Source organism: Talpa occidentalis, unplaced genomic scaffold (genome assembly GCF_014898055.3).
Source record: "Talpa occidentalis isolate TD23 unplaced genomic scaffold, MPIMG_talOcc4v2.1 talOcc4.8, whole genome shotgun sequence".
Classification (NCBI taxonomy): domain Eukaryota; kingdom Metazoa; phylum Chordata; class Mammalia; order Eulipotyphla; family Talpidae; genus Talpa; species Talpa occidentalis.
In genome coordinates, this window is record NW_023605194.1 from 90761289 (window position 1) to 90782243 (window position 20955).

Below are 20955 nucleotides of genomic sequence, written 5' to 3' on the forward strand. Positions count from 1 at the left end.
CCTCTGTCCAAATAAGATACATGTACGGATTCTGGAAATTAAAACATGGACTAAGCATTTGGTGGTGGTGGGGTGAACACACCCTTCTACTCACCACATATGTGCAGCCAACACATCAATAAAAGATGATACCTACCCACTTTTCCAGAAAGCTGATAAATGTGACCTCATCAAAATGAGGGCAAAAGTTAAGACAAAAAAAATCCTTAGTTTAAGAAGCAGGCTACCACACAGGAAAGAGGCAAAGGGAATTCCCAGGACAGTAATAAAGCAAAGTAGCAAAAAGACAGTACAAAGAATGACAGTTTAGATTAAATAGCAAGATGACCATGAAAAAAATAATACTGAGAGGGCTTAATGGTTGCTTTGGGAAGTATGGGAAAACTTTGGTGCACATAAAACTAAACAAATGAATACAACACACACACACAAACAACAGCAACGAGGTAAAAATTAACTCCAGGGAAACAAAAACTGTAAGGAAATAATGTTGAAGGAAGAAAGCAGTATTATTGTACATTACTTTACGCAGCTGCGAACAATGTTTACTCTAAATACTGATTTAGACAAAAACATTAATATACTATATTGGAAGGACAGAGTATGGGAAGTATAGGGTCGAAGAGAAATTATTTTCCATTAGAGATAATATCTAATATTTGTAAGAAATAGTGTATTATTTAAGTTATGGAAGAAAATACTAGAAGAAAGCTGAGTTTAAATTGGTTATCTTGGGAGTGAAGGGGCAATACAAGGTGGAAATGGATGGGAAAGAGCAATGGTTATTCTGTCACTCATTTAGTTTTGAAACTGTGCTCCAACTGCTTTGGAATAAATAAAATTTTAATGCTGAAAAAAAGAAAGTTCTGAGAAAAGTGACTTATTTGGCAACTTGGCAGAGTTAAGAAACCTTTGTCATAATGTCTCAAAGCTCCTTATACCTGGAAGGAGGTTTTTAAAAGTTAATTTCTATGCCATAAGTATTCCTAAGGAGTTAAAATATATATATATATATATATATATGTGTGTGTGTGTGTGTGTGTATACACACACACACACACACACACACACACACACCACCAACAGCACTCCTAAAGTATACGGACTATAATGAATCCAACATGTTATATTATTACAACTCTATCCAGCTTTGCTCAATATAAAACCACTGGCTCGTTTTTATTTTTTTAATATAAGACTTCAGTGTCACAACTATGAACCACAGGTATAGCTGGGTAATGGAGATAAAGACACTACAATAAAGGTATCCTCAGATTGGTATCCTGATATATCAAGTTTATATATGGATGGACTTCAGATTCTGAAGACTCCACATAGTGTAACTACCTGCAGGATAAAAGGCCTATGGGCCTGGATACCGTTACCTTCAAGGAAGGGACAAAGAGCAACCTCCATAAAAGCTCTTCTGTCATTCTGTTTGAGGAGGGGAAGAGGAATGTATTAGGAAAGGGAGCTACAGCAGTCATGCTACAATGAGGTAAAATAAGAGAAAAGGGGAACTCTTACCCTGTACTTAATAACTTTCTTTGTCCACTTCTCAACCCATGACTCACTTCCGAATCATGCTTTATTTAGCACAACAAATCTATTCCCTTCCCTCTTCTTCAACTGCCTTAAAAGTCCATCATGACAAATCAACCCATATATCGATCTGTGATCTGTGTACTAAATGGTAGTATCAGTTACTTTGAAATTCCCCCCCATAGTCGCTTAATTTACATTACTGAGAACTGGCATGCAGTTCTATTAGTTCTATTTACTTACCTGAAGAAGTTATTGTCTATCAGAATTCTAAGGCGTTAACTTATCTAAACACAAACATTATAGTACTTTTTTTTTTTTAAATATCTATTTATTATTTATTTATACAAGCACTGGGTACAGTCAGAGGCGCGGAAGGGTGAGAGAATTCACCAGAGGCAGAGCGGAGAGCAGAACAGGCAGAGTGATGAAGTACACTGCCGAGGGGAGCAGCGGGTGGCAGGAGAGGTCTGCGTGCCATGTGGGACCCTCGCCCGGTGGCCGGGGATCGAACCTGAGCTGCAGAGGCTGCGGGCAGCTTCGCAGCCCAGCACTCAACCGCTGCACCAGCAGGGAGGCCCCATTATAGTACTTTTATAGATACTTAGATGTAAACTCAGGTAAAATAAAAAACAAGTCTGGTTGTTTTCCATAAATATGAAATCAAAATGAAAACAAACCTATTAACTAGAAATGTGCCAGGATGTTGTTGGCATGGAGCAGGGAGTTCTAGAAACAAACTACTTTTAGAGCAAAGCCACTCTGGTTTACATCTCAAGCAATCTCATGTCCCAGATTACAAGTATGCCTATGATCACTGAAGTAGAAAATCAAGACAGTCAAGGACCAAAGTGCAAACAGTAAGAAAGAAAACGCAATGATACCATTGGAAAAGACCCTTCACATATTTTCATAATTCATGGAAAAAAAATGATTCCAAAGCAAAAACAACGCATCTATAAAACGTTAATTTAATACCAACAGGGAAAAAAAGTCTTTCCATTTTCATCTTCCCACTAGCTTTCTCATCTATTGCTAATCATCATTCTCCAGTTCTTCCAGTGAAATGTCAATAGCGAGAATGCAGCCTGTTCTTAACTAAAAAATTATAAATCCCCAAACACAGTACTCATGTGTTTATAATTACTTCTGACAAATGCTTGAAAATAGCAGCACCAGTGAGAATCATTATTTTATAAACATACAATTTGGTTCCTTTGATAGTCATGAGAGAGATAAAGTTAAATAAATAGCTTAGAAAACCTTTGCCAGAATTAGGTAAAATGGTAATTAAGGAACTTGAAAAATACTTCAATCCTAGGTTAGCATGAAATTCTTGCCTGGGTTTCAATTGTTTTCCCAAACACAAACAAAAAAACATGACAAAAACTTGTTTCCTGACCAAAGTACGTTCTGTTGGCAACAAATATCAAGCACTTTTGAGACTACCTATCAGAACCTTTTGCCTAGTACATTAAAAAGGAAAACAAAGTCATTGACCAGGCTGTCCCACCTCCCAGCTGGCCCAGCATCAGTAAAGCTGTCTCAGGGCAAGGATGACTTCCCCCCAGATCTGTCAAAGCACTCTTCTTGGGCACATCCTAGAAGGTATATGCTGTCACAACTACAACAAACTGAAGCTGTAGCCTTCACTTATGCTTCTGTTCTCCAAAAAGTACACAAGCCAGGATTTCAGAGAGGAGATAGTTCCATCGCTAACAGCAGTACCAGAATCTGTTGGCTCCTAGTCTCAGAGCAAGAATATGACGTTAACTGACAATTTCCATCCTGAATAAATCATTATGAAATTTAAGGACCCAAACTTTGAAATTTCACTGTGGGCATAAAGAATTATTAACAAAATCTTTAAAAAATATTTCATAGTGTGCTTTTCTCCCTTAAAAGCTCTGGGCTTAAGAACTGAAAGTCATGCGCTGAATTCCATATAAAAAGCCTTACCTGTTTGGCTTTTGGGCTTTTCCCAGGTGAACTTTTCTCACCATCCATCCCTCTCAGAACACTGATGAAATCTTTCTTGGAGACAGTTGATATCAACTTAGCACGCTTTCTCACAGAGCCCCCGGCCTCTTTCACTTTCTCATCCACGTTCTTTTGATGCTTCTGGACAGCATTGAATAACTGCACCACTCCTCTAGAGAACAGAGCAGAATGGTGACAGTAAAGTGCAATTACACCAGAACATAGGCTCTGAGGGTTGGAGCAAGGTGCTCTCACAGCTTAGAAAAAAGGCCAGCATTCAACAGGCAAAAGCACTGAATGAGTGGTTAAATATATCAGAATTTGAACAATGAATATAATTTCTGAGTAGGTAATAAATAATAAATATATGTGAGCTGATACGTGGTTTTTTTTTTCTCTTCCAGTTTTGCTTTTTATTTATTTTTATTTTTTCATTTAAATACTTTATTTTATATAATTCTTACATCTTTTTTCATCTTTGCACAATGTATGAATTTTCATTTTGGTTATATTCCCCATACAATTGCACCCCCCCCCCATTTTGACTCTAGTCCTTCCTTTCCCCGCCCCGCCCCCCCAGTGTGTCTCTGGTTTATAGTTGCTTGTTGATTTTGATTTTTTACTTTGTATTGATTAGTCTTTTTCCTGGTCTCTTATTTAAGTTTTCTAAATTCCTGCTATGAGTGAGACCATCCGGTATTTTTCTTTTTCTTTCTGACTTATTCGCTGAGCATGATCCCTTCCAGCGCCATCCATGTTGCTGCAAGCTGCATGTGTTTATCTTTAGTTTTACTCTTTTTAAATCACCTTTTGTGCAATCAGAGAACTAAGAATTACTTGTAACACAAAAGCACAGCCTCTCAGGTAGCTGCCTGGCCATCTAACTGTAGGAAAATTTCCTGGATCACAATTTCATCTCTAAATAGGAAAAATTACATTCTAGTAGTTTTAAAAGCATTCAACTAGATCATCTGCAACTCTTATAATGTAAAACTAATTCCAAATTCTATCTTGAAAAATGTTTACTTTTGTAGTGGAGCTCATTCAAAGATGAACTGGAAGATTCAGACAATGGCGTCCATTGCAACAGCCATGAGTGACACTGAGCCACGAGTGACACGTGGTGCAAGGTGGTGGGTCAGGGATCCAAGTGTGAGCACTACTGGCTTCTGACAACGTCATATGACAAAGAGAATGTACAAATCACAGGGATGATTGTTTTATACTGACTACAAATCAAAACAATAATTTGAATATATTGGGTAAAATAAATTTAAATTGATTTCACCCCTTCTGTTTCTCAATATAAGAGAATTTTTATATTTTGACTGGGTAGCTCTGGTTTAGATCACTAGCGTTCCTTCCAGCTCTGAAATTCTCCACTCTATTTATTTTCGCGCTATAATCATCACTGGGAGAGGCTATTTACCATGAGCCCCCCAGATCCCTACACATTCCTGCAGCGTTTTTCAAGGATGCAAAGCTCTGCCTGCTATTTACACAGACATTGCTTGCTTTCATTTTTTAATATTTTTATAATATACTATTATTTTACATCCTTGTTCATTTTTTTCCACAATAAAGAATTTCTTTTTTCAGAAGTAATACCCAGCCATTTCTCAGGGTTGTGTCTGCATTAAGCAAACTTGAAACCATGGCAATGTCTCCCCACAGGCAAAGAGCAGGCTTGTTGCTTCCTGCTCTCTACCACCAACCTTTCCTTGTACGCTGTGCTGCCCTGTGGAGCAAGGGGATGTTTTTGCCATGGCTGATAAAGTCCTTTGTCACTAACCCAGAAATCTTGTGTCCCCCCTCCCCTGCATCCTGGAAACTTCAATAGGTCAACTAACTGGCTTCTAAGGAAGGTAAAATACCAGATCCTCCACAGCAGGGCTGGGTCCAAGGTGAGCAAGTGTGCGGCCCCACGTATAAAATTTAAGGTATTGCCCTCATATGCTACTGCTGCACTTTACTTAAAGTTCTTTAAATGCATGAACTCACTTATCAGGAAGCTCTTCAGAGGAGGTAAAATACTCTTCTGCTTTTACAGATACATAAACTGAGACAAAGAAAATGAAGTAGCATTCTCAAGGACACACCGCTAACAAGGGTCAGTGCTGGGTTTTGAACCCAGCAGGCTGGCTCCATAGCTCACACTCTAAACCACCACACCTCACTCTCTCATTTTCAACAACCAGCTAGATTAGAACATGACCCCAATAACGTAACCAAGAACTTAAAAGTAATTCCGCTCAATGCAACTGCCTTACTCTTTAAGTAGCAACCAAGTGTCATCTCCTCTGTGAAATCTCCACCCAAGTTCATCTAGACAATCACCGGTGCTATGTTTCTACCACATGGGACAAACCTCTACTCCTCCTATAGTTCCTACAGGGAGCAGACAGTGACCAGCCAGCAGCCACCAGATTATATTTATCTTTGGGCACAGAGGGCATCAGATCAGTCCTGGTGCCCTGACACATGCAGAGTGAAAGGATAACAGGAAGCTGCTCACTGGGTGAGGCATCATGCCAAGGATGCCATGCCAAATCACCAAAACAATCATCTAGGCTAGACATTTAGATAACCATCACTAGAGAAATGCTGTAAGAGGACTGATTACACTGTTCTTATGATTATAAAAGCAAGATCAGTTTCAGATTAAAAAAAAAATAGGTTCAGAACAAATATACACTTAGCACAATATATTTTTGCCACATGAGATGTGCAAAATCTTTGGTCGAATTCAGTTATTAACCAGGCAGCCTGGATATAAATCACTGGGCTCTGACAAGACAGAACTTAAAAATCAAACCTACTCAGAGAAGGATCACTATCAAAGCTTTATTAAACTTATTTTTTAAAGGGCAAAACACTGTCTTACCTTGTTGCAATTCTCTGAAGATTTCTCTCGGTTTCTTTGTCTCTGACAACATCTGGCTTCACTCTGCACATCATTTCCCATTCCCGCTTCTTATCAAGCTGTGTTATAAATATTGTTGTGTGAGAGAATATTAGGCATTTTTGAAAGTGCAGCATACTTTGATATGATACTCCATGAAAGGACAAAGGTAATAAATCATTCGGGCTTAGTCTGTCATAGGGACTTTAACAAAACCCACACTTTTTGGGGTTCAGCTCAGGGAGCCTGTGGTTAGCACTCAGCATGTCATGTGAGAGGTATAATGTGAACTGCTGTCAGGCTCTTGACAGCAGGGGCCTGGAGCGCTGCCAGCATGCTCAGAGGCAGGACCAGAGAAGGATGAGAGAGTCGCCGCCTGCCAGAATCACCAGGTCAGACTGAGCAGGAAGACCCCTAAGAGCCTAGGTCTGAACACACTGCTTTTCTCTTCTCAGAAGCTTCTCAGAAACAGAATCATTAAGACCTCAAATCAGCTTTTAAACAAATAGCATCATATACAGACAGATCCCACTTAGACTACTTTTCATTTCACAAAAGCACGTAAATCTACTTTACCTCTTCCAGCATAATATCCTTGCCATTAAGGGAACATCAACCACAAACTACAGCAAACTGATTCTGCGCTATAATTAAAGTAGAAGGGAGTCAGGAGGTAAGAGAAAATCCTGTAGACAGCATGGTCTTATTAGAAAGTGCCTGCCAGTGGAAGCCTGGTCCCAGGACCTGTTCCACAAAAAGTTTCCCCAGAACCTCTACTGGGGCCAACATTCCACCAAACAGCAAAAGCACTGAATACACTGAACTAATCACTGAAAAGTCTGAACTAATCACTGAAAAGTTGGTGAGCATCGAAATGATTATAGCTGATGGAGAAGTCTTCTTTATCTCTTCCTCTTCTCCATTCATCTATGTCTCATTTTGCATTAATGAAAATTTTTAATCACAGTAAAGCCAAAGTTCTGCCATCACTGTAAAAATCAGCCTGATTCCTTGCTAATGGAAGTCATCCCCCAAAACAGATGCTTTATCTTAACTGTCCTAAAATTCACCATCATATTATGCCACAAATTAAAAAAAAAAAAATCTTACTTTTAAGGTTAAAGCCATTGATTCTTAATTATCCCCTTGGGGTATTTTAATTGGCATGAATAATACCCCAAACATTTTTTAACCTTGAGATGTATTTGTATACCTATGAGTTGAAATAAGTGCCTGATACTCTGCAAATTGGTAATACTTACTTAACATCAAACAACACTGACTTCCACTGGGCTATGCAGACAGCCTTTGCCGCTGCTCGGTCACCGTGATTTCCCACCTTCTGGAGCCAGTATCCTCTCCAGCCTCTCAGCCCTGGCCTAGAACAATCAGGAGACTCACTCCTCTTCGCTTCATAACGTTGCTCTAAATCTCCTTAAACACTGGCACTTGAAGGGATTAAGGATTCTCAGAGTTCTAAAGCCTCTCACAGCTGTTGCCAGGTAATCAAGATTTAAAATGTATCTTAAATAATGTACTATGAGAATACTGAATGAATTACACAATACACTAAGTTTCTAAAAGCAACACCTGAAAAGCTTTGTCTTTCTATAAGACTCTCACATAAAGCAACTAGCATTAAGAACAAAGAAAACATTCATTGTGAAATGAGACAAGGGAGAAAGGAGTTAAAAAGAACTGCATACTGATTCAAATCCATTTTTCTTTCATTTTTACCTAAAACATACCTCTTGGAAATCAGTACTTTTAATACTGCCAGTACAATATAGAAAGTTATTTTTCTTTCATTAAAAAATGATACCTATTTCAGTAACAAAGTACTTTAGGCACAGAAATATTCAGTAAGTGTTTAGGGATATAGAATTATTATTGTTTATCTTTACAATACGCTACAGCAAACAAGCCCAACTTCTGTCCTTTAATTAACAGACTGTACTAATCTAGCCTCTACCATCAGTGATTTAACAAAAGGTATAGCTATTCAAGTTTATCTGGCAGTGCAAAAATTTTCAGAATTATAACCAACCCCTGACAACAGCTTCACAGACTTAAATTATAAACAGGCTTTTTAGCAAAATATAACGAACATGAAAATCTATTAGTTTAGAACCTAATAAAGTTAGAAAAGGGACAGCTAAAGTGCCCAGGAGTCATGGCCATATGTATTATCACTTGATTTTGAAAAGCGTTCATACTTGGATTGCTTTGCTTCGATGGTTAAAGAGTGAGCATGCTCATTGGAGCACTTCAGCCTGGGTTTCTGGACTTCACCTTGGCTATCCACACCCACATGAAAATTAAGTTAAAAACAGAATGTTTGTTGGATGAACATGGAGAGGAACCACAGCCAAGAACTAGACGATCCAGTCTACAAAACAAATGGCAGGACACACCTGTGCTCTTTTCTCCAGTCTCTCCTGCTTTAGCTTCTCTTTTTCCTTTTCCAGCTCTTTGTTTTTGACCAGAATGGTGGGCTTACTTTTAGGAGTTTTTTTGTTAAGGATTTTAGCCATGGCATCCGCCCAGCCAGCATTAGTTCCAGCACTGGATTCTGCAGCATTTTTACTGTAATCGTCACAGGGTTCAACTTCCTCCTCATTGTCAGCTTCTATTGCTTCATCATCATCAGAAGAGTGATCCTTTTCCGATCCATAGCTTTTTACAGAACCTAAAAGTAGGATGAAATGCATCTTTAATCCCAAAGGTGGAGACTTCCAAGGTCATCACAAGATGCCGGGAGCCTTCATAAAGCTAGCAGTTCTCTGTCTTATTTTCCCAAGGAACTTTCCCAACTTGCACAGCAGCAGCAATGGAGAACACACACCACCTCCCCTCAGTCTACTGCCATCAGCTCCCCAAATCTGGCCCAGTCATGTCGACAAGGGAGGCCGCAGCAGCTTCAGCCCCAGGACCAGGTGGAAGAAACAAATCTAACAGCCCTCACCCCGTTTCCTAGTGCCAAGGTGGCGGAGGGTGCGGACATGGGACTGGTTTCGGGGTATGTACCTTAACTGTGACCTGACACTACGTGAAGAAACTACTGATTATTTTAAGAACAAGTAACAACAACAAAAAAAAACGTTAATCTACCAAGAAAATCAGTGCTTCCATGATACAGAAAAGACACAGTAACATCTCAGTCAGCTGTTAACTTTTTTTTTTTTTTTAATAGAGGCATGTTTTATTTATTTATTTGTTTGTTTGTTTGTTTATACATGCACTGGGTACAGTCAGAAGCGCGGGAGGGTGAGAGAATTCACCAGAGGCAGAGCGGGGAGCAGAGCAGGCAGAAGGACCGAAGTACACTGCTGAGGGGAGCAGCGGGCGGCAGGAGAGGTCTGCGCGCCATGTGGGACCCTCCTCTGGTGGCCGGGGAGCAGCCGGGGATCGAACCTGCGTCGCAGAGGCTGCGGGCAGCTTCGCAACCCAGCGCTCAACCGCTGCGCCACCGGGGAGGCCCCTAGCTGTTAACTTTTGAGTGATCTTCACTCTCTTAACTTTTGCCACGAATTAGGGGCATTGCTGAAGACCTGATTTTTATTAGTCACTGTAACACTTAGAATTTTATTTTTATTTTAGTATAATACTGTACTTTTTAATTGCTGAGAACTCATGACATGAAAAATACGGAAACTAAATACTTAATACATGTCAAAGAAAAATTTGTAAACAGTAGAAAACAGCAAACAAAACAGAGAACGCATAACATTTTATGCACATATATAAAATGAACCAAACACAGTAAAAATGAGTAGCTTCAAAAAATTAACAGAACATTACATAAAATTAAGAGTTAAACACAGAAAGCAAAATAATATATTGTTTTAAAAACAAGATCTTTTAATATGCTGATGGTATCAAAAATATTAAAGAAAATGTTAAGAGCAAGAAGTTACCAGTAATTTTATTGCCTTAATGTGCTGCATATTTAATTTAAAAATTTTTAAAAAATAGAAATTAATTTCCCACATATTCATTTGAAGGCTTCTTTATATCTTGGATGATACGTTGTATTTTTTTGAATGCTAGGTAAGTTTAAGAAATCTGAAGAGTTGTGATTCTAGGCCATGACATGCAAATCAGGTGATATAAGTGTATTATGGTCTGTCAAATGAAAAAACCATCTAAATTTTACTAAACAGACGCTAATAGCATTATCCTGAATGAAATTCTGTGTTTAGTGTACAGCTGACTCCAGCCATACAATCGCCCACCAGAAGCATCTCAAAGAACTAGGGCTCCATGAAAAGTGTGTCCAAAAACAACTGCGAGAGTATAGCTGAAAAACGAATACATTATGCCATGTGTTGTACTCCTCGTCAGTAGCTGCACAGGTACTAATAACAAGAAACAACTCCCTGAAATGTATTTCTTCTAGTGAGTGTTTACCTAAGTGTAAAGAGGCATAATGGCTTCAAAATTTGTGTCAGAGACTTATATCTGGATGATTAAAAGCAGAAGTTTTGCCAGCTCTGGGGAAAATGTCAAAGTGACAACACTGACATCTAGTGTTTTGTCTTGATGAATTCACACACAACTGGCTGCAAATTTCACATTTTTTCAGCTACACTAGAAAGAAGGCCAAAAGCTTTCTTTCTAACAACATCAAGTTATCTAATCCTCTGGGTCTCAGTTTCTTTTGAGTGAAGTGGGGATACAAACAGTACCTACTCTAGCTGGGTTGTTATGATAAGTAAATGAGGCATCATGTGAAAAGCACAATGGAAGCACTAAGAATCATTGTCAATACCCAGAGGGCAGATGACAATACTGTGAACTCAGAAGACAAATTTCAAGGGGATCCCAAAAGGATGGCAAAACCCAGAGAGGGGAAACTGCATTTTGCTTCCGCTGTAACTCTGCCTGGGGTCTTGGTTACAGCAGGTGCTTCACGTGCCAGGATTTGTCAGGAGCAGGCTATCTCCAAGGTGGTCAAAGTCCTGCGTGCCTTACAACTTCTCCAGAGTAATGACAGCACTAACTAGCTCACATTTAGAGCTGGATATGACTTAAAACACTTTTATGTATTCTCTTTTAAACGTTATGACACTCTGTAAGTTGCTTTTATTATTCTGTTCACTCAAGGGATGATTCTAAAGTTCAGAAGAGTAAAAAACCTGCCACAACAGGAAAGGCGGAGGGTGACAGGCTAGTGTACCTGAATCCCAGTCAACTCAGACAATGGGCACTGAACTAATGCAAAAATACTCACTACACAGCCTAACACAGATTGAATTAAAAAAGGAACTAATCTCTAAGCATCCATTACCCACTGCAGCCCGCTGTCCACCCCATTCTGATTTTGCCTAAGTAGGTGACTAAGAGCCCAGTGCAACAACTGTGTCCCATTCTAGCTATGGGATCACCTGTTCTGCTCATTCTTCGTGACCTCTCCTGCTAATTATTCCTAAATTTTGAATATTCAAAAGTGATGCCTTAAAATTTTTTGAAAAGCAATTGCCTTTAAAGAAAAAAAATAAATGAAGTCATCCTGGGTTTCCACGAAAGTAACGGAGTGCTAAATAAAATGGAGTGCTACAATGGAATATTACTCAGCAATCAAAAAAGATAAACACATGCAGTTTGCAGCACCATGGAGGGAGGTAGAAGGGATCATGCTCAGCGAAATAAGTCAGAAAGAAAAAGAAAAATACCAGATGGTCTCACTCATAGCAGAAATTTAGAAAACCTAAATAAGAGACCAGGAAAAAGACTAATCAATGCAAAGTAATAATCAAAATCAACAAGCAACTATAAACCAGAGACACACTGTGGGGGGGGGGGGAAGTAGGGAGGGACAAGGAGAGGAAGAACTAGAGTCAAAATAAGGGGGGGTGGTGCAATTATATGGGGAATATAACCAAAATGAAAATGCATACATTGTACAAAGATGAAAAATGATGTAAGAATTATATAAAATAAAATATTAAAAAAATAAAATAAAATGGAGTGCTATCTTGGGACAAAGCGTCAGATGTGATTACACATGCCACCCCACAAGCCAGAGCAGGCCTTGCCTGGAAGCCGTCTGTTTCCTGAGTCTGCCCTGTAAAGTGCTAACCCACTCCAGTCAGACTGTGATATACTTCATTTCCTAGGCATGTTCCTTTGCTATTTTAAGCAGCTCAAATGATGAAGGAGGCTCTAAGCTACAGTTGATGAAAAGCACATTTATCTGCTGGGCTTTGTAGTTTATCAAAAACGAAAGGATGGCTCCGAGCACTTTCTAAACTGGATTGTTATCAAGTCCTATGTTAGAAGCACATGGTCATTTTTCAAATCTGTGACCAGAACAATTCAGAAAAACATGGAATTACCTTTCCTCCCTACTAGCTCAGTCACACGGGCACTATGAGAATATGGTCAAGCACAGTGTGACACTCGACATGACCAAGGCTTTCCTTACCTCCTGGGCTGATTGACTGAACTATAGGAGCTTTTCTTTTTCCTCAAAGGACAATACACTTAAGAATCAAGCTACTATGTCTAAACTTCCAATGCATCAATTCAGTACATCTGAGTAGTTCGACAGTAACTCAGTGGTAGAGGTTATCACCCGCCCCCCCACTTATAATACTTGACATCATCAACCACTGTTTGCATTTCTTCACCTGAGTTGACGAACTGACCAGGCAGGCTGTGTGTGTCTGTGCCTTCTTTTAACACTACATACTGCAGCCAATCCTCCAACCAGGTATCAATTCAATAAATCTGAGCAGTTCAAGGTCAATTCAGGTAGGGATGCCATCCTACCCTTTATAGTGCTTGATATTCATCTATTACCCACTAAAATGGGAGCTGCAGCATTTCATTGTCTGCATCTCAGCTTCGTGGTCACCTGTGACTTTACCAACTGTGATTACACTGCAAACCCTACTGAAAAGCATCAAAACTTACCAAAAATTCAGTCTGAATTATTTTGCTGTCATTCAAGTTTACATTATATGCAACTTCTGTTAGTGTTTTACTCTCACTATCTGGTACATGAGAAGAGTATGAAACCACGTAAAGAGAAGCTCCTGCTGTATTGTTATGAATAACTTGAGTACCACACACCAAGTGTCAGGTGCTATCCCAATTCCCAGATACAGCTGTTACCCAAGTTGAGAAGTTTCCACCTCAAAGAACTAGGGAGCGTCTGCAAAGCCTGACAGACAATACCTATTATCTATAAATTTTGATAGGTTTCGATAGGATTGTGAGTTTGATAAAATTTAAATAGCATCTTGCTAAAGGGGGTTGCTTTGAAATGCTGGTGTAAGGAATATATCAATTTTTATGATTCAGTTACAATGCAAAGTCAAGTGTCTGATTCATTTTCTTGACAAAATGAGCTGGTACATTTTAATAAATCTATTAACTTACAGTGATTCCTTCTGTGTCTGAAGCCCAACTCAATCTCCAACCTTCACAGTTCTTCAGTATCCATTATTTGAAAATATCTGATAATTTAAAAGTTCTGCCAAGGTGACACACACAAACATCTGAACTAGAAAACCTCTTTCCATGAGTCACCTTTCCAGAAATATCTGATTTCACGACTGGAAAACTGCAACTTCTTATATTAAATAGCAAATGCTGAGTTACTCCAAAGGAGCTCAATTACTAAATTCATTACAGAAAAAGCCCTGCTACTTATCTCTATCAGAGATGCAGTCTAAATCCTGAAAGAACAAGTGGATAGAGACAACTAAGTTGAAACCTAAATGATATAGAAAAGTTGGTTAAGAGGAAGTAAAGAAAAAAATAAGAACATGTTAGAACTGTAGAAGAATGGGTCGGAGGAGTAGGTGCAAACTGTGCCCCAAAAATGAGGAGGCCAGAGTGCTGTGACCATGGGAAGGTGCGCATGTTGAGGATCAAGCGGGCTAGGGAGGCAAACTGTTACCACATCGGGGCAACACTGTCCACCCTTGTTATTCATGGATCCCTTATTGGGGAAATGAAATTGAGAATTCAGGTTTGTAAGGTCCAGGTGTCTGTGGAAAAACTAAGCTTAGAGAATCAAATCATTATTAATGCTAAATTTTACCATAAATACACGACATCAGATAATGTCAGAATAAAAGACATCATCTTGCATCTCTGGCTTTAACAGTTCCCACTGAGAGGCATTCCTGTACAATGCAAACTTATCTCCAAGCCCCTTTTCTCATCTGTAAAACTGAAATAGCAGTTACTTCACAGGGTTACCAGAGGAATGCTAATGTCTTATCTGGGGAGCACACCAGCCTTTATGTATCACTGTTAGCAAAGACTGCAAGGCTTAGATGACAACAGAAAAAGGATTAGGAGTTTTGTTACATAAAAAATGTTGTCCTCACCATCAGTGTTGATATTTGAGAGTCTGTACTAATGTGCCAAATATAAGCACATTACAGACAGGAACTCATTTAATCTTCACAGAAATCCTGAGGCAGACACGAGTATGGATCCATTTCACAAATGAAGAAACTGAGGCAGGTAACAGTATATAATCAGCCCAAAGTCATTACAAACACAGGTGTCTCTTAGATGGTTTGAGTAAAAGTGGGGATTTGTTTCTAGAGATAATGTGTGGATTTTAGGAGGGAAAAATAAAGCAGGCAGGAAGGATGGAAGAAGAAAGGAGGCTGGCTACACTGATAAACAGTGGAGAAAGCGCTGTGGAAATCAGATCATGAAAAGATTCCTGAGTGATGAAAACGTTCTGAATGGAAAAATCTTTTCTTCCTGAGACAGAGCGGGTAACAGAACAGGCAGACTGACAAAATACACTGCTGAGGGGAGCAGCAGGAGAGACACGAGAGGTCTGCCGCACCATGCTGGATTCTCGCCAGCCAGTTGGGATCGAACCCGCGCTGCAGAGGCTGCGGACAGCTTCACAGTGCTGCACTCAACCGCCTGCGCCACCAGGGAGCCCCCTTTCTAAACAGTTTTTAAAAAATTGTATGTCCTGATTTCTCAACCACATAAAGGTAATGGTTGGGATACAGGCTCCAGACCCAAATTCAGTAGTGACTGTGTCATTTATTCACTTGATGACTATCCTACAGACTGGTGAGCTAGTCATAACCTCTCTGTGCCTCAGTTTCTTATCAGTAAAATGAGGTTAATAGTATCCATCTCATAGGGTTGTTGTCAGCACTGAAATGATATATACAAGGAACTTAGTACCAGCACATAGTAACCGCCCCCCCCATAGAGTTATTGAAACTATTCTCTGATTACTCTAACAGCAGAGTATGCCTGAAATTTGCTATGAGTTTATGAGGAAGTTGGTTGCTTAGAAAGTTGAATGTTTTCTTTCCAAAAAATATTTCACATGAGGCTCTTCTCTATCTTCACTGTCCTGCCCTTGTGCCAGCCCAGTTTTACAACTGTCTACTAATTGCCAGAAGTCACCAAGCAGTCTGCAGTGGTATTTGTAAGATGTGTCACTCTCTAGCTTCAAAGTTCTCAGTAGCTCCCAACTGCTTCCCTGATGGAGACCCACTCCCCTGAACACAAGGCCTTTACAATCTGACTTTAATTCTCATCCCAGCTTTACACAGGTAACATCTCAGAATAGTTAGGACCACAGTAGACGATTCATTTTGTCCTAAATGGACCATGCATATTAAGACACTACAGGCCACTTCACATTCTTTCCCCTATATTTGGCAAACTGTACTTCTTCTCTACAGCCAGGTTTAGAAAACCATTAGTCGTTTTAAGATCTGGAGAAAAAGCTGCCTTATTCATTTAGTCAATTAAAAAGAATACTATCAAAAAGTGCAGTAAAGTCTTGTAAAAATAAAGATAAATAAAACACAGCCTCAGCATTTGGTCAATGTGCATCTATTAGGAGAGGGTTCTATAGATTGGTTCTATAAGGTATGGATTTCTGTCTCAATCCCTACCATTTTTAACTAGATGATGATTTTACTAATCACCTTTTTAACTATTATCTACTCAGACTCAATGCATTGCATTCCAGTCCTGTGTTTAATCTCTCTCTTCACTAAGACTGTAATTCTATTTTTTAAAAAAGATTTATTTATGCATACAAGAGCTAGGGTACAGGCCAGAGATGCGGGGAGTGAGAGGATTCACCAGAGACAGAGTGGGGAATAGAACAACCAAAATACACTGCTGAGAGGAACAGCGGGCGAGACAGGAGAGGCCTGCTTCGCCATGTGGGTTGCTCCCTGGCAAGCCAGGGATCGAACTCGTGCTGCAGAGGCTTCAGATTGCTTCATAGTTCAGTGCTTAACCCCTTGAGCCACCAGCAGGCCCAAGATTGTAATTCTAGAGCAAGTGTTTCTTCAACCTTCATGTCCTTGACACTTAGAGGGTGAGTGGAATATCAAAGAACACAATTTCTCATTAAACATGAACTGGGTGATTTGGTTTCCACACTAGCCTAAAGCACTCTTAAACCATGTTAGTGATCTACAATTGCGACAGTAAGTAGTACCTCTTCTTCTGACAACCCCACCTGAATTTAGCTATTGAGTTAAAAAAAAGATTAGCATAACTATAAGTTCCAATTCCTTCCTTAACTCTTCTGGCAGTGGGTGAGGACTCTCCTTTCTAGCAACTGCTGTAGTACATAAGTTTCTTTCATCCTGGCCCTGGAAGTCCAGATTCATTCACATATTCACTTAAATATCTGTGAAGGTTTCACTCTGCAACTGTTTCAAGCACTAGGAATATAGCTGTCTCTACTCTTGTACAGCTTACACTCCAGCTGGAAAAGGAACAGCAAACATGCCAGATAGTTTGGGAAATGCTGAGAAAAATAAAGCAGGTTCCGAAGTCAAAAGGGAAGGCAGGGAAGGAAAAAGAGCAGTGTCAGTACACTGGCTAGTGTAGTCAGAGACAAGCTTCGCTGACAGATCACAGATTGTAGGAAGCCAGAAAGAGAGACAGTGTGCCATGTATTCTAGACAATAAATCAAGTATGAAAATCCTGGTGTAGGAGCGTGTTTAATGCCTTATACCATGAGGATAACATTATGGCAAGTTGACAGGTAGTGAGTGGAGAGGAGCTGACTGCCAGATGATGAGACAACCTGAGCTATGTCATTCAGGGTAAAGATCCTGGAGGTTCTGAGACAGGAAGCCACTGGATTATCTTAAGCATTTTAGGGACATGATGTGGGGTACATTATAAAAAAAAAAAAAAAAAACCTCTAGCAACTACTGTGGTTAGCAACGACTACAAAGGAGCAATAATTGAGTTAGAAAGGAAGGGATTGTCTGCAATTCCTTGTAACCCATCAAACTGGTACAAAGACTGAGGGCTGAAGGCTTTTGCTCAAAAGATAGCTTTCCTTCCTTGCAGTATCAAGTGTTTCTGAGAGTAATCAACTGCTCCTTTTACTTACTCTGCTTTTACCACCTACTCTTTTTTTCACTCATTACTAGCTGGTCCCTCCATCTCAAACAAACGCACACGCCTATGGCCCAGGAAAAGCCTTCCTTTGACCTCTTTTGGTCTATGGCTCCTCACTCCCTATGAAACCTCCCCCGTTCTTGTCATTTCAAATATCCTCCTTCCATTCACCCTTTGCTAACGTTAGCTGCTTCTTTTTGACGCCGTGAACAGCAGCAGTTTCGTTCGCTTTAATTCACAAGTGACCCTGAAAGCATCTAATCAAAGAATGTGGACGCTCCAACAGCTGACAGCGTCCCTTTTCTGTACATCACCTCCCCAAGCCTTTTCACCATAAGCCAAAGTTTCCCTTTGAGGCCACACCGAGTCACAATTCGGAAGACGAGCGGTTATAACCCAGTCTCATCCCCTGCTTCCCTCAACTCAGCCCGGCCTTTGCTGAGCGACCGAAGCTCCGTGCTGGCCCGTTACCTCCAGTAGCGGCAGCGTCTCTGTCCTTATCTTCCACCTCCGAAGTTACAACCCTGGCTAATACTTTGATCTTCTTCTTCTTCAGAGAATTCTTCAGCTTCTTCCCCGCACTCGCACGTGAGTCCTGCATGGCCGCAGCCATCTTCCCTCGCCGGAAGCGTCCCTGAGACGCGCGTTCCGCTGTCACGACAGGAACGTCGGCCTTTAGTTCCGGGGACACAAGTTCCGGGGCAGGACTCTGGAGCCTGCACTTCCGGGGCTGGTGTATCGCACGTGGGTGGGAGCCGTTTTCCATGAGGCCCTTCCCCTGTACCGTGCCACCCTGCCCTGCCCAGGCCCACGACTCCCGGCCCGCCGCCTCTTCCCTGTTCACTTACAGCGTCTCGCAGGTGCCCCTTGCATGCCCACTGCACTCGCCGGCCGCTGGGAGCGAGGACAGCCTGCGGGCAACCCCTCTGCCCGACGGTCTCCCTAAAGGTTCTCAGCCCAACACCCTAGACTTTAAAGCTGTCACAGTCTCCCTCGGATTAACCCTATTAGTGGCTCCCCTTTGCAAACCTAGCAATTGTTTTCTTTCCCTGGGGCCAGCCCCACCCTTCCACCTGCGACCCTGCGCTGACCCAGCGCTGCCGGGCAGTGGAGAAGGCTGGCAGCTCAGGTTTCACCCCCTAGGGCGCTGTGCTCCAGCCTCCCAGCCTCCGGAGTCAAGTTCTCCCCTAGGTTAGACTCTGCTTCCTGCTTCAGCAGCTGTAGGGTAATTGTTTTCCGGCTTCTCTGCCCTCCTACCATTTAGATTGCCCTGCCTGATGAGACTCCTGCAGTTGTTACGTTGTTGTATTGTTTACTTCTGTGGGCCTTGGGAGGAGTATTGAGATAATCATCAAGAGAAGCAGAAGGGAAGAAGAGGCAAGAGAAAGAAGGAGAGAAAAGACTTGCCCTGGGCTTGGAGGCCTCTTGGCCTCCTGGGTGCCCTCACCCTGTCCCCACCCCCACCCCTGCCTGCTGTGTACCTGGTTGCTGCACTACTTGTAAAAGCTCAATAAAAGCCTGAGAAACCCACCGAGGGCACCAGGACTCCTCCTATACCCTGTCTGCTCGGATCATAGATATCCTGCACTGTGCCCATCCTGGCACTACAGCAGCCCTATATTCCCACTGGGCAGCTATCACATTCTGTTCCCACTAGCCCCCTAAATTGTTGGCTCCTTGAAAGGAGGGATGCTTTCTTCACCATTCTACTCTCAAAGCTAACACTAGGGCCTAGCCCGGAGTAGGAGCCCAAAAGTATTTTAGAAGAGATAGATGAATGAATGCATGCATGCATGCATGCATGCAACTGAGCAAGGTTATTGAGTCACACTGATGTGTTCTAGAGAGGAGTCGTATTCTAAAGTTTCCCTAAGAGTAGCGTTGTGCTTGCAGAAGCCTTCGTGGCTTTTTGAACCCCAAATTAACAAAAGAAGTAAACATCTCAGTTGAATATGTTGCAGAAATAAAATCTAGCCTTTTACCTAGGCAGGGGAAGAACAAGGGGTACTTCGGGAATGGTGAGGTCAGGAAAGCTTTATTGCTCATGCATGAGGTCCCAGACCTGAGTAATCCCAGTAAGGTCTGAGCACCAGTCTAGAGACAACGGCTTTCTTTTATACATAACCATCTTACATTGATAACATTGGTCAGTAAGCACAAAAGTTTGTGACAAAACACAGGTATTCAAGGATGCCCTGGGAGATCATTCAGCCTGGTGGCTGTCAGGCCTTGTTAAAATGTAACCTCCTTTAGGTAATCTCATCTAGATAGGCTTTAGCGAGGCAAAACTTGTTGTTTACATTTACTTTGCATTATTTACTGTACCAGACCTGTTTTTTAGCAGAAAACAGGAAAGATTTCATTTGATTAGCGATTCCCTTTCAAATACATTACAGTTGATGTTTATATTGGTAAAAAAATAAGTTTACTTCCCAAACATTCAACACATCTTAAATCTGTTTACAAGAAAAGTTTTATTTTAAGTGCAATTGATGAAAAATAAATTCCAGCTTGAAGACAAAAAGCAGGGTACCTCCTGGGTGCTCCTTAGGATATTGTTTGTGCCTGAAAGCTTCTCAGAGTGAGCTTCACCTGTTTCCTGCTGACCTTCACATTTAGCTTTCTTACTGCCTAGTGCTAAGAGTTCCTCCAAGCACAGGGAGGAACGGAAGTGAAATTAGAGAAAAAAATGATTACAATGGAAAAAAAGCTGTCTTGCATATAGCGCACCATTTGTTAATATTATTTGATGATTCAGAAAAATGTTTTGAGCATTTTACATTTTAATGATCATTTATTTACCTTAAGGAATTTACTACTTAGTCACAATTTAAGAAATTGCTGTGGAGGAGGATTGATTGATTTGTTAGACATTCAGATTTTTCTTTTTTAAAATAATACCAAATAGGCTCTAGGTTTTCCTGCAGAAATCTGATTTTCAAAAGGGGATTTGTTATTGAGTGGGAGAGTTCTGCACTAAATTATTTAATCTTCACAGTCAGCCAGTGATTTAGGTACTATTGTTCTCATTATATAAATGAGGAAACAAAGGCACAGAAAAGCTTAAATAATTTTTCAAAGCCACACAAGCCAGTAAGTGGCAATCCTAAGTAGTGAGCTCCAGTGTCAGTTCAACCACCGCGCAACATTG

At 40.8% G+C, this 20955-nt stretch overlaps 1 protein-coding gene across 1 annotated transcript in view; it reads right to left on the minus strand.

Annotated features, from left to right (window-relative positions):
* RRP15 (ribosomal RNA processing 15 homolog) overlaps positions 1-18464 on the minus strand; it is a 35844-nt gene extending 17380 nt beyond the window's left edge. Inside the window, exons 1-4 of the mRNA XM_037496295.2 lie at positions 18276-18464; positions 8839-9113; positions 6407-6504; positions 3502-3694 (exon numbers count right to left, since the gene is read on the minus strand). Of these exons, the coding sequence (XP_037352192.1) occupies positions 3502-3694; positions 6407-6504; positions 8839-9113; positions 18276-18417 (708 nt within the window). The 5' untranslated portion in view covers positions 18418-18464. The remainder of the gene's footprint in view (positions 1-3501; positions 3695-6406; positions 6505-8838; positions 9114-18275) is intronic.
* Positions 18465-20955: the final 2491 nt, after the last annotated feature.